Source organism: Ascaphus truei, chromosome 10 (genome assembly GCF_040206685.1).
Source record: "Ascaphus truei isolate aAscTru1 chromosome 10, aAscTru1.hap1, whole genome shotgun sequence".
NCBI classification, from domain to species: Eukaryota; Metazoa; Chordata; class Amphibia; order Anura; family Ascaphidae; genus Ascaphus; species Ascaphus truei.
The window spans coordinates 18856220-18870420 of NC_134492.1; the positions used below are offsets into that span (position 1 = coordinate 18856220).

Sequence of the window (14201 nt, forward strand, 5' to 3'; positions counted from 1 at the left end):
GGGGTAGTGTATGTGTTTGGGTGGGGGTAGTGTGTGTGTGTGTGTATGCACAATTATTTGGGGGGGGTAGTGTGTGTATGTATTATGTAATTGTAAATGACATTGTTTTGCACAGAAAAACACGAAAAAAAACAAAATAAAGGGACTTATTATCGTGAGATGCATTTTATCCCCCCCCTAATTTTATCCTTTCCCTATTTCTGATTAAAGTAAGTTTGTCATATGTTACTGCTTATACAGTATATACCTATTAGTTTGTGTACAGTATATGTATGTGTTTGTGGGGGTGTAATATTCATGCACGTGTTGCGACTCTCAGAATATTTTGGACAAAGACATTTTTTATAAAAATGGCTCTTCTTCCTTGAAAGGTTGCAGACCCCTGGCTACTGCCCCACACCCACAGTGGCTCATGCCAACCATTGTGGCCAAGCACTGCCATCTGCTGCACTTATTCTATCCTCTGTTCTCTCTGTAATTCTACCAACATACCACTTAGATTGTAAGCTCTCCGGGGCAGGGATTTCCTTTCATACTGTCTGATCTTGTCTGTTGCACTTCTTGTATTATAATTCCCTGTACTTTATTGTCTGTCTTGTAAAAGGCTAAGAACAGCTGTGGGCGCTATATAAAGATGTACATACAATACATACATATATACATATTACACCACCCATTTAAACACAAGATGAAGCGAAAAACACAGTAGGGAAATGGATAGGAAGTAAGATCCTAGAGTAGCTATAGTTTGGTCTAGGCGGCTTACCCCCTACCTTCTCAATAGCACCTTACTGCCAATAAGAGGGCAGTTAGAAGAAGCCGTGATGAGAGCACTTTACAAACGGACTCACTGCTCCTTCATTCTCTCGAGATCCCTACTAGATCACCAGGGGTAAGCTGGGAGTGTGCCCATGCTGCTGCTTTTCTCCATGTTCTACAGTAGGTTTTCGTTGGGAAGGTAGAAGATAAGAAAAACGACTGGACAAACGTTCCTTGTCTCTCGTGTCTCCTCTCTACTCGCCATGTGCAGGGAAACTTTCATGATTAACAATCCCAAATATGTGCATTCAAGTAAACGTTGTTGTTTTAAACAAACTCTTATGTACTATATAATATTTGAAGGCTAAATTTGAATAAAGAATGCTTTAACCAACCATCCGGTGATCAGAGGTAATATAGAGGCTTTTCGTTAAAAGCAATCTTCCATAATAGAACAAAAAACTGTCCTTGAGAGTCCCCCAAAAATTGATGAACAATAATTCCGTGTGACTCTGTTAAACAAATATGTATATATAAATGAAAGACATGAATTCACCTACCTGGTTCCCTTAAGGTTAGGGACAGTACTCACTGTGGTTTCAGCAATGACCAGGAGCAAAGGCGTAATTAGACTTTAATTAGACTGTAAGCTCCTCGGGGCAGGGACTCCTCTTCCTTAATGTTACTTTTATGTCTAAAGCGCTTATTCCCATGATCTGTTATTTATATTATCTGTTATTTATTTGATTACCACGTGTATTACTGCTGTGAAGCGCTATGTACATTAATGGCGCTATATAAATAAAGACATACATACATACACACTTTGTAACTCTTCTCTTTATCTTTTCTGTTTGTCTCTTCATTGATGAGGCAGCAGCAGGTGTCACTGATCGAAAGGATAGAAATCCTATTAATGAAAGAGACTCACTTACATATGTGGATTGTAGGAACCTCTTCTTTTACAGGGACACTGCGGTGTGTGACAAACCGTTCGGCAAAAAAAATAAAAGAAAAATTGCAATGGAGAAAAACGGTACACAACTAGACATGAAGAGGTGGCAAAAACAGAGATACGAGTGATAATCTTATGCATTTCGTGCGGCAAGCATTTTATCGAGGAGTGATAAAGCAATGGCAGAGTGAAACGCGTAGGAGGATTGCTTGTACCTCTGTTTATGCCATGCGCAAATAAATTCCTGTTTTTTCAGCTGGAGACCACCTCTCATGTTTGGTTCTGCACCGGTTTTCTTCATTTCAATTTTTGTTAATTTTAATAAAGAATGTAGCATGTCTTTAATGCCATTGGCACTTTATTGATAACATATTGAACATACAGTGAGACCCCAATGTCTTGGTTTTGTACAGACTCGATGTAAACATGTCATAACAGAAAGAGTTTCATAAACAAAATTCTGGGACAAATAGCACACCTTGTTTGAGTCCCATAACATGTGTAACCTGTTAATACTTTACATTGTAAAAATACATATTTAGTTACATACAGTACAGTGTCACAAACCAGCGTACAGAGAACTGAACAATGTAGCTACATAGAATGTCAAATATTGTTAAACAAATATCTACGTACAGTACCTGCATATTATTTATTAAACTACAACAGTGGCGATCGGGGCACTATTACACAAAAACTACCACTGACTTTAATGTCTTTTCCAGGCAATAGTACCCCGATTGATAACAGCAAAATAAATGGCCCCTGTAGTCTTAACATATGTCATTTTAACTCAGTTAATCACAAAAGCTATTCCCCCAATGAAGTTCAACTTTGCTTCGTTATATTCACAGGGCAAATTATTTGCAATCGATTGAGGAAACATAAGCAAAGGTTCACGTCACCGCTGCCCATTCCTCACCTGTCCCTCAGGAATTAACAAAGCCTTTTCTAATTACATTTGCACCCAGCCCTGCTGCCCTGCTGCATATCATTTGTTCTGATCTTTGATGATTTCATTAAGATAACATTCCATCGGGTTGTTGGACAGCAGAGAGGGGAGAAGAATTCTCTATAATCCTCATACATTAAAGGATTATAATGTTTGCTCATTTCAGAAATGAATATTCATGCCCGAGTAAAAGAAATAGCAAAGGGTCCCAATGTAGAAATAGAACATCATAGCAGAGATCCATAAAGGAAATTAGCAATACGCAATGGGTGCATGTTGGAACGTATTCCTTCAGTAATGTCTCGATTTGGGCCACTAACCCTCACTATGCACCTTTGTTGGTTTTATTGTTTCTTGATCATAGAGCCAATTGAACTGTACTATACATGTATATACTTTAATTATAATATACACCTACAGTATATACTGAATTGTACTATACTCTATATCTCATACATCGACCATGGCCCCTTGCAGATACACTTACCATAACACCCTCCTACTGTCTCTGCACGTTCTTTATACTTACCACTTAGATTGTAAGCTCTTCGGGGCAGGGACCCCTTTTCCTAATGTTACTTTTATGTCTGAAGTTCTTCTTCCCATTATGTGTTATATTACTATGTCACGTGTATTACTTCTATGCAGCACTATGTACATGGATGGCGCTATATAAATTAAGATATACATACATACAATTCTGGGACAACAAATATGCACCATATGTTTCAAAGCAAAAAATCCCATTGAAATGAATGGGATTCTTTTCTGTAATACATGTGTGCAATTCTTTTGCCCCAGAATTGCTCCTCTTTTGCCTTGATACTGTACATTTTTACCCTTCATTTCAATATATTTTATTATTGCAATCACTAAAATAAGCTTGACAAAATAAAAGCCAAAATTAGCAGAAAAGTGTATTACTTTCATGGAAACTGTTATGGGTGGCCACGGGCGCAATCAGAAGTTCTGATTGAGGGGTGCAGTTTTTACCAGCCCCCCCCCCATCGATGTTGCAATGGCTCGTTGTCATGGCAATGCGTTTTGCCATGTGATGTCCCATCACCATGACGACGCAGCGTCACAGGACGTTGCGATGTTGGTGAGGAGGGCTTCTCTATCCCCCATAAATCCGTTTCATTGCTGGGGGGAAGAGCGCGCAGGGCACCCTTGCACCCCCCTGGTTGCACTACTATGGGTGACAATTTTATAAAGTATTTATTTTGTCCCAGATAGCCCCACGGCGCTGATTCTCTTTCTTATTCTTGAGAATACCCCCAACACAGCGATGACAAATCCAAGAGCCAAAATCAGCGAGGCTTTCCGGATCCCCCCAAAAACGACATATTAATGGAAAAGTAGTGATAGTTATCAGTGAAACTCAATTAAAGTCTATGGGGCCGATTCACAAAGCAGTGATAAGTGGTTTTAAGGGCGATAAATGCCTTTATAGTGTGATACTGCCTGCTCTGCTATTCACAAAGCAGTGATAACCATGCAGTATCGCGCTATAATGGCTTTTTATCGCCCATAAACAGTCAGTGAAAAAAAGGCGTCCCATAGGCCAAAAAAGGCCAGTAACCGCTATTCATAAAGCAGTGCTAACTTTATCGTACTGTAAAAGCTGATCCGCGTTGATTTCAGCCTGGGGGACCCCGTGCTTCCCGAGATACAGGCCCGTTATAAGGTGCCGGTATCCCCCTGCAGGATTTAAATCCCCCGGTCACATGATGCGGGAGATTTAAAGGCACAGGGGATACCGGCACCCCATAACGGGGCCTGTATCACGGGAAGCACGGGGTCCTCTAGGCTGGAACCAATGAGGTTCAGCTTAGAAGACCCCTTGCTCAAGTACACGATTATTAAAATCAATATTTTTACTGCACGATCGCCTGTGAGAGCCGTGCATGGAGATGCAGCGTATCTGGGCAGCTCTTACAGGCTGCTTTTTTTTTTTCAATCAGCTATCGCGAATTTTTAAGCACGATGGCAGGGGGAAAAAAACAGCTGGCGCGATCGGCATGTTTTTGCCCGCACCTAACCAAATGCGCTTCACTTGTTAGTGAATCCCGCGTCTGGCTTCATTTTTTTATCATGCTCACTGCTCTTTCAGCTGCAATTTTATCTATCAGTTATGGCGCTGTAGGATTTAGCGCGATAGCACGGATACAAAAAACACGCGGACAATAGTGCATTTTTTTTATTGGCCTTAAAAAGAAAAAAGTCACACCATAGTTCCAGGAAAGATCTTACACCAAAACAGCATTTTAATCAGGAAAGAGAATTAAAAGAGAGAGACCTCTATAGAGAAAGAGACTATCTCAATGAGAGAGTACCTCAAAGAGAGAGGGAACAGGCATTGGAAAGGGAAAGACGTAGGGAGAGAGAAATAATTAGGGAAAAAGAACAGAGAAGAGAGAGAGAATATAAGGAAAGAGAACTACAAAGAGAAAAAGAACAGAGAAGAGTAAGAGAATATAAAGAAAGAGAGTTATATAGAGAGAAAGAATTACAGAGAGAAAAAGAGATTTCAAAAGAGAGAGAAGCAAAAAGGTACAGGGAACAAAAAGAGAAGGACAAAGAGAGAGATAAGAAAGAGCGTGAATATCAAAAAGAGAAAGAACTAAAAAGAGAAAGAGATCTAAGAAAGGATAGAGAAGATAGAAAAAGAGAAAGAGAGAGATATGATTCTGCTAAATATGCAAAAGCTAGTAGATCTCGTTCACCCATTGGAACAATGGGGACTAGCGATCTCCTAGATATAAGCATTTGGGAAACAAAAAACCCATTCACTCCCCTCTTAGAGAAAGAAGAGGGGAGCAATTACCCCAAAGGGGAAAGAGACAGAGAGGAAAACGGGGGGGAAGAAAGAAAATAGTGAGAAAATCCCACCCCGATACAACTAAGAACATTTTTAATCTCAGTAATGTAGAATTAACATCCTCACAATTAAGTGTCATTTCCAAGGGTTTGTCCTTTGCTCCAACCTGTGGCCCAAATAATTTCGAACTCTTTGTGGACGCAAATAAATATATTAGAAAATTAACAGTTAAAAGATTTTTCCTAAGTAAAAATGTTGAGTCAAGGATGAGCAATCCTAAACAACTTATTGAGACAGAAAATGACACAATTAAACACACGAGTTTTAGAAATAAATCTACTTTCAATCCCACCCATTGTAAGGGTAACCATATAGAGGTTTTTTATAATCTAATCGTTAAAGAATTCGAAGAACTCTCAAAAAATAATAAATCAAAAATGAGGAATAATATGAATAAAGAAGAGAGAGCTGCCTTAGAAGAAATAACAAATAACACCAATATAGTTATTAAACAGGCTGACAAAGGAGGAGGGGTAGTGATCCAAAATAGAGATGACTACCTAAAGGAAGCCAACCGCCTCTTAGGAGACAAAAAGACCTATGAAATTCTAAAACATAATCCAACTATTACCTTTACAAACGACCTAAAAACACTTCTAGACAGGGGTAAGGAATTGGGTATACTCAATGAAAATGAGTATAAATTCTTGTTCAATGAGTATCCCCAATTACCGATATTTTATATATTGCCTAAAGTCCACAAATGTATGCAACAACCTCCCGGAAGACCGATTATTTCCGGTATTAATTCATTGACATCAAATTTGTCGGCTTATATTGATACCTTCCTACAAAACCATGTTAAAAATCTTAAATCATATCTGAAAGATACCACAGATGTGTTACATTTATTAGAGAGTATCATTTGGAATGATAAGTTCATTATGGCTACTATAGATGTCGCATCTCTGTACACGTCTATAGAGAAAAACCTAGGATGTGAAGCAGTAAACTTCTTTCTCAAACAAGATCAAGATATGAGTGATCAACAAGTCCAATTCATTCTTGACAGTATATGTTTTATACTTGATAAAAATTATTTTTGGTTTGATAACAATTTTTACATTCAGAGATGTGGTACCGCCATGGGAACGAGGTTTGCTCCCAGTTACGCCAATCTCTTCATGGGACTCTGGGAGGAGCATCACATATGGCCCGGTGGCGTCCTGGGGGCGGACCTTGTCCTATGGCGGCGCTACATCGATGATGTCATTTTAATTTGGGGAGGCACCCAGGAGAATTTGGACTCCTTTTTGTCAAGTATAAACATAAATAATTACAATCTACAATTCACCTCTGTTACAAGTAAAACCACCCTTAACTATTTAGATCTCACTATCTATATAGAGAATGGTACGTTAAAAACTAGGTCCTATTTTAAGGAAGTGGACAGTAATAATTACATCTTACGTACAAGCTGTCACCAGAATTTATGGATGGACAATGTCCCATATAATCAGTTCAGAAGGATGCGTCGTAATTGCACTGATACAGTAGTATTTAACGATCAGTGTAACATTCTAAAAGAACGCTTTGTTGAGAAACACTATAAGACAGACCTCCTGGACGCAGCATTTGACAAGGCTACCTGTCTAAATAGACAGGACTTAATAGTACCTAAAAATAAAGACAAAACTCCTAATATAAATTTCGACACAGCATTTTTAACTTCTTTTAATAAAGAGTCAAACAATATCAAGAAAATTATTAATAAACACTGGCATGTTTTATTAAATGACCCTATCCTGAAAGACAATATGCCACAGCACCCCAAGGTTATCTTCAAAAAAGCAAAAAATCTGAAGGGAATGATAGCTCCAAGTGCTTTAAAAAAATTGGAAACAAAGAAAGATGGATGGCTCCAAAAATTGGAGGGTTTCTATGGTTGTAGTTCTTGCAAAGCCTGCGGACACAAAAACCAAGAAAAAAAGAAATTCATGAGTAACAATAAAAATGAAGAATACAAAATAAAACAATATATGAATTGTACTTCAAATTACATTATTTACCTCCTCGAATGCCCATGTGGGCTACAATATGTGGGTAAAACCACAAGAGCAATTAAGATACGCATCTTAGAACACCTGAGCAATATCAGAAGAAGTATCCAGTCCCATAATGTCTCTAAGCACTTTTCTATATTCCACAACTCCAATACAGCAGGATTAAAATTCACTGCAATTGAGCATGTAGTACAACATTGGAGAGGAAGGGATAGAAATCTAGACTTAAGTAGAAGGGAGATGTACTGGGTACATAAACTAAATACACTGACACCTAACGGTCTTAATGTGGATTTTGAGATTGCACCTTTCCTCTAAATATTGCACTTGCACTTTAATTATCTTGATATATGTAAATAATCTAATTTAATTGAAATTTTATTAATTTTATATATATATATGCTGTTATCTGATTTTATATACACTGCATTTACTTTGCTAATCTATGTTCTCTCTCTTTCCCTCTATGTATGGACCTTCTCTAATAATTATCAACTATCCGAGTTTTAATGATGATTTTTAGTTTTTATAATATGTTTTAATTTATATTTTACCTTTTAGAACCTCTCATATGAGAGTGAATAAAATTAATATGTGTATTTATATGCGCCGTAATTTTTGGACCACAGTATTGTGTACCCATGTGGGAGAATCTGTGCGTAATGTAATCAAGTGTTTTTTCAATTAGTGTCCTAATTGAAGATGCTATTTAAGTAACACCCATTATGGGACACAATCATTGCTCCTGAGGAAGCTGCGGATGCAGTGAAACGCGTTGAGCCGATTCAAGGAAGGAAGCAGTCTGTCAACCCTCCGATCTTCCAGCCCGTACCGGAAGTCGTCACCACCAGGCCAGGAAGTGACGACAGACGCCATCCATCGGCACCGGACGAGGGGGCACCCTCGCGGAGGGAAGTCTGAGTGGAGTGGAGGACCTTTTCGTTTTTTCCATCTGCCAAGCCGCCGCTGCCCTAAAAGATACCTTTATGTGACTGTGTTCACATTATATATTGTGAGTACATATGTTTTATGCTACTACGATAAAATTGGTGTTACCTGGTGAAACCCTATGTTTTCCTCTCTTCTCTGAATGAATGCGATTGCTGTACTGTGAAAGCGAAGGTCCCAGCAGGCATACCATTTAAACTACCAGTCTGCTGCAGTCTGCGATCCCAAATAGAAGAGCCTGTATATTCATCTTTACCTATACAAACGCTGGTTTAAATCTTACATCTTGTAAGTAGGTTATTCATAAGAGCCAAGCATTTCCGGATTTCTGACTCATTTGTATTTTCATACCACACCATGATCTGTATTTATATGTTTCTTTCTGGGTGTTCCTGACGATCCTGCTCCCTTCCCTCCCCCTGGATCCATACGTTTTGTGAGGGAATCAGTGTATATTCCCTGGAAGGTTGAGAGTTTTTTCAGTTTCACCACTTATATTTATAATTTTTTTAGACCACCTGCACTGTGTTAAAGCGCCACTCTAAATCACTGGGTTTCACTTAAAAAGAAAAAGCCTTAATTTCTTAGCGAATCCCGCTTTTGGCATCATGTCTTATAGCGCGATAAAAAAAATGCATAGTCGGGGCGCCAATGCACTGATTTTATCACTGCTTTGTGAGTCGGCCCCTATAAGACCGCTGATGCAGAAAAAGGATGAGACACAAAAAATCAGTGCGAGTTGATCTGCCTGTACCCAAGTTAAAAAGGACTTAGGTTTTAAGTCCCTTTATGTTAGCGTACTCCTGCCCCACTTTTCCCTCATTCATTGATACAATTATATAGTTATAATGTAGCAATCCCATTTACTGGTGCATATAGCTATTTTACCAGTTCCTTTTCCTGTTTCTATTTTTGCCTGGTATGTGTCCTGGTCCCGCCTGTCATTGTCAAGGTTTATTTATTTAAATAGGATTCTTTAATTGGGTGATGGAGATTATGATAAAAAAGGTCTATGGTGTGATTAAGTCCTGCTGCATCCCTTTGTGATGTGTGATAGCATTAAAGGAGGGGATAACCTTCCCTTTCCCTATGTGACAGGTCACCTGCTGGCTCTGCCTCCTGTACTTAGTGTAAGTCACACCTGCACTGCCCTCACTCATCGGCTCATACCTGCTGGGAAGATAATACACGGAGAGAAGAAAAGGTGAGGCAATGTTCCTCATTTTACAGGACGGAGGGGATTTCAGTGTTCCTTCCTATAACCTCATGCTAGTCACGTGTATTGGGGTCTTTTTTATCACCATCCTAAATGGCTTGTGTGTCCCTCCTGGGTCCTAGATAACATTAAATACATATGTGGCTGGTACAGAAGGTGTGTGTTTCAATAGGTGGTACCCACATACAACATCCCTACTGACATCTGTGGGTTATTTGGGGACACAATAAAATCCAGATCGATGTACGGTCTGTGTGTTCTTTTTGAAAATCCTTATAGCATCTTTAGTGTACACAGCACTTTACATTAAGGTATTCAGGCAAATGGCTGTGCACCATTCATTTCACAATCTAATGTTTAATTCTTGAGGCATAGGGAGATATAGTACGACTGCTTCAGCACAGCCACCTGTGCTGAAACTGAGATATCCTGAAAACCTGACCTGTTGGGGGGCATGGAGGACTGGGGATGAGAACTCCTGGGTTACGTGTCCCTTCTGTCTCACTATACAGTAGTATCAAATACCATCTGTAATTCTATTTAGGAGGAGAACCTTATATAACATAGTGGCAGGGGGGCCATATACTTTATGGCAATGAATAGGGACTGAAAAGTGTCTTCTCAAAGTAACTTCTTCGATATTTGTTGTAATGTGGTACCCCTTTCCATTGCATCCTTCATTTATCCCCACTGGAATGCATATAGACTACTAATGGATCCTGACCTGTAGTATTTTATTGCTGCGATATGTAGGTTATGTGCGATTAATAATACGACCTGTCTCTCTATCTTTTTATTCCAATTTAGAATCTGTATTTTATAAACCTACGACTCTTGAAAACAGAGAAATCATTACTCAACAACTTGTAAATATTCACAAGCTGCTCGTTGCATCGTCTTGCAATGATTATTCTCTACTTTGTAATATGGTTATTATTATACGTTGGTAAACGGCAAAGTTCAGGATCGTACAATAGTGACGTTGTGAGGTTTATCTTATAGAAGAGGGACGGTGTCTATAAAAGTCCTGCAGCATATGCAGTGCAGCGTACCGCGCGTTATACTGTGATTGTGACGCGCTTTGAGTCCCATTAAAAGTGCTATATGAAACAAAATTATTATTATTATTACAGTATGTGGAAATGTAAATTTGATCAAATATATTGAATATTGATGGATCATTATCATACGTTATAATAAAGGAAAATGTGTTAATTTCAGGAAGTCTAGGTAATTACTGCTGTATAATTATACTGTAAGTTATTCAGCATTAGCATTAATAATAATAATAATATCATGTTCTTGTATAGCCCTGCTAGTTTTAAGTAGCGCTTTACAGAGACATTTTGCAGGCACAGTGGGGATACCTTTATAATGGTCATTATTTGGATATACCTGTAGCCTCTGTAACCTTTTATCCATTTTTGTGGCTCCCAGTTTGCTCTTGCGATGATTTCATTATTAGGAAACAATAGCATTGCTTCTATGTGATCAATTTGTGTTAGGAACCGGTTCCCCGGCCTCTATCCAGCATTCACTGAGGGACAAGGGTAGCAGACGTGCAGCTTGATGACTGCAGCACTCTTTTATACTATGGGTGGGGTGGATAAGAGGTTCCATTAGTAAAACAGAAATCTGTGGTCCTGCTCAGGGGCTGCTACAAGAATGTAAGGGCACTTGGACTAATAAAACTGTGAGGTATCTAACTGTCCCTCCTACGTTATCTTTATTACAATCAATTAACGGTGGCCCCTTTTCTTATATATATTTTTGAAGAAGACCTTATTCTGACACAATAGTAACACTTCTTTAAGACATCTAGAGCAGTAGTGGCCAACTCCAGTCCTCAAAGGGCACCAACAGGTCAGATTTTCAGGATATCCCTGCTTCAGCACAGGTGGCTCAATCAGTGGCTGTCATTGACTGAGCCACTGATTGAGCCACCTGTGCTGAAGCAGGGATATCCTGAAAACTTGACCTGTTGGTGGCCCTTTAGCACTGGAGTTGACCACCCCTGATCTAGAGGTATCCTCCGTGCTCAACCACTTATTTCCTCGTGACAACTGATGTTTTCTGTTGATGTTCCCCCCTCCCTTTTACTATGCTCAAGCTCAGATCCCTTTAGCAGAAGAGTGCATTGGCTTTTTGGGTTTTGCATAAAGACAAAGTAAAACTAGCATATGCAAACAGGCAAATGATTCCCAAACAAATTGTGTTCATGTGGTGAGCCTGCAACTCATTTTCTCCAAGCCTCACCTTCTTCCAGCTTCATTACACTGCTTCCATTCCCCATTACCAGCAGTTTATGTCACTCCATCTCTAATACGTGAAGGGCCAGGTTATAGCACACACACCCGCTTGTACTTGTCCTACGAGACGTGAGGGGCTGGAATCCACATTGGTTTTCCAGGAGCTTTTTTGATAGAAATGGTTACTTGTTCTCAATGTACCATGGGGCTTAAACTAGATTAGCAGAAGCATCTGTGTAGTGAATAAATGGGTAAAAACGGGACCCCTGTTATTTTTCGTCAAATCTTGCAGAAAAATTACTACATTTTCATGAAAATCTGAGCAATTATAGGGCTGGCGCGGTAGATTATTACATTTAAGAATTATTTGAAAACCTAATAAATATTCTTTGGAATTGGCGTGATGACCTCATCAAGTGCATAGTTATAAAAAGGGTGTTTAGCGCAGAAGATAAGCCTGTTACAAAGTGCTTGAGACAGAGTAAGAATGATGGTCCAAAACGCCGAAATAAAATGTTTTCTGATAAAGGACTGAAAAAAAAAACCAATTAGTAAAACAATGTATCGTTCAGGAGTGGGAGCAGCTGTTATCAATGATACAATCACACAGTGGCGTTCTCGTCTTCGGGCGGGCGTTTCAGCAGGAGAATATTTTGAACGCACACTTTGAATTATACTTTGAACTGAAATGTTCTAGTAATCCTAGTGTTTCAGATTGGATTACAACAGTTTAACACATTTACGAGTTATGAAGGAAAATCTCATATTTCTTACTTAATGAACCTGAACCTACCACTGTGTATCTGGTACTTATTGATATAATACAGTGACATCAATTTAGTTAACATCAGTTGATTGTGTACATTGGGCTTCGTATATAGTGTTAATCTACAGACCTACAATTGTGCAAATTTTCATGGGGATTGAGCAAGAAATATATAAGATATGACGAAAAAAAGAAAGGGCTCCCTTTTTTCTTAAACACAGTGATTTGGTTTCTTAAACTTACATGATATACCTGTGGATGGTTTGAGTATATCAGTTTTAGATAGGTGCATTGCATTTGAAATGTACTCCCATATTCATCCATTCAAATAAATTATTATAATAATCAAAGATCACCTCTTCTATTCCTCATCCCCTGCTTCAAATTCAAAAAGGTCCTTATGTTTGATACAGATCCCTTATATAGATTTATGGTACCGTATACTGCGTCCTATCAATCTTTGAGGCAAGAATAATGGAAAAGGTTGATTTTCATGAATGTTATGTATATCCTCGCTAACTCTTCCAGTTGTTTTATATAGCGACTCGCCATATCACTCCCTGATGAGAGAGAGGAAAAATAAGTGCTCTGTTAAATTGATGCAAGTTGAAAATTAATTTGATATTGTCCATTTACAATTTACCAGCAGATTATTTTTTGGGGATCTCTATGAAGAAGCTCCATAGAGACAATATAATGTATGCTGTTTATTGTCTGGTACTGAGTTGTACTTTATAGAACGTGCAGAGCATAGTCCTGCAATTACTTCTCTATACTGATTATTGCACTTCCATTATTTCTGCAGGTCCTGGGGTTCTAAACAAGGCACACTGAGACTGGTCTCAGAATGATCTGGAAGAAGCACACAGCGGTGTGGCTTCTCCTTCTAACAGGTAAGAACAATGGAAACCCTTAAGATCTCGGGAGTGGGAATCTTGGGGAAGCTAGAGGACAGACAATGGTGAGGAGGCATCATGAAGCACTCAAAAACAATGATAGATGATTCCGAAAACAGCCACCTCTCCCTCTCTTACAACCTGACTTCTTACACCCCACCTCTCCCTCTCTTACAACCTGACTTCTTACACCCCACCTCTCCCTCTCTTACAACCTGACTTCTTACACCCCACCTCTCCCTCTCTTACAACCTGACTTCTTACACCCCACCTCTCTTCCTCTCCCTCCCCCGTGTATTTCTCCCCACTTCTCCCTTTCACACCTCCATCTTTCCCCATGTATTTCTCTCCCCCCGTCTGCATCTTACACCCCACCTCTCCCCCTCCCTCTCTTACACCCCCGCCTCTCTCCCCTCCCTCTTACATCCCCACCTCTCCCCCTCCCTCTCTTACATCCCCAACTCTCCCCCTCCCTCTTACACCCCACCTCTCCCCCCTCCCTCTTACACCCCCACCTCTCCCCTCCCTCTTACACCCCCACATCTCCCCCTTCCTCTCTTACACCCCCACGTCTCC

General features: G+C 39.5%; 1 protein-coding gene across 1 annotated transcript in view; it reads left to right on the forward strand.

Annotated features, from left to right (window-relative positions):
* The first annotated feature begins 9600 nt into the window (after nucleotides 1-9600).
* Nucleotides 9601-14201, forward strand: part of LOC142503315 (uncharacterized) — a 38250-nt gene continuing 33649 nt past the window's right edge. Inside the window, exons 1-2 of the mRNA XM_075615466.1 lie at nucleotides 9601-9702; nucleotides 13535-13622. Of these exons, the coding sequence (XP_075471581.1) occupies nucleotides 13577-13622 (46 nt within the window). The 5' untranslated portion in view covers nucleotides 9601-9702; nucleotides 13535-13576. The remainder of the gene's footprint in view (nucleotides 9703-13534; nucleotides 13623-14201) is intronic.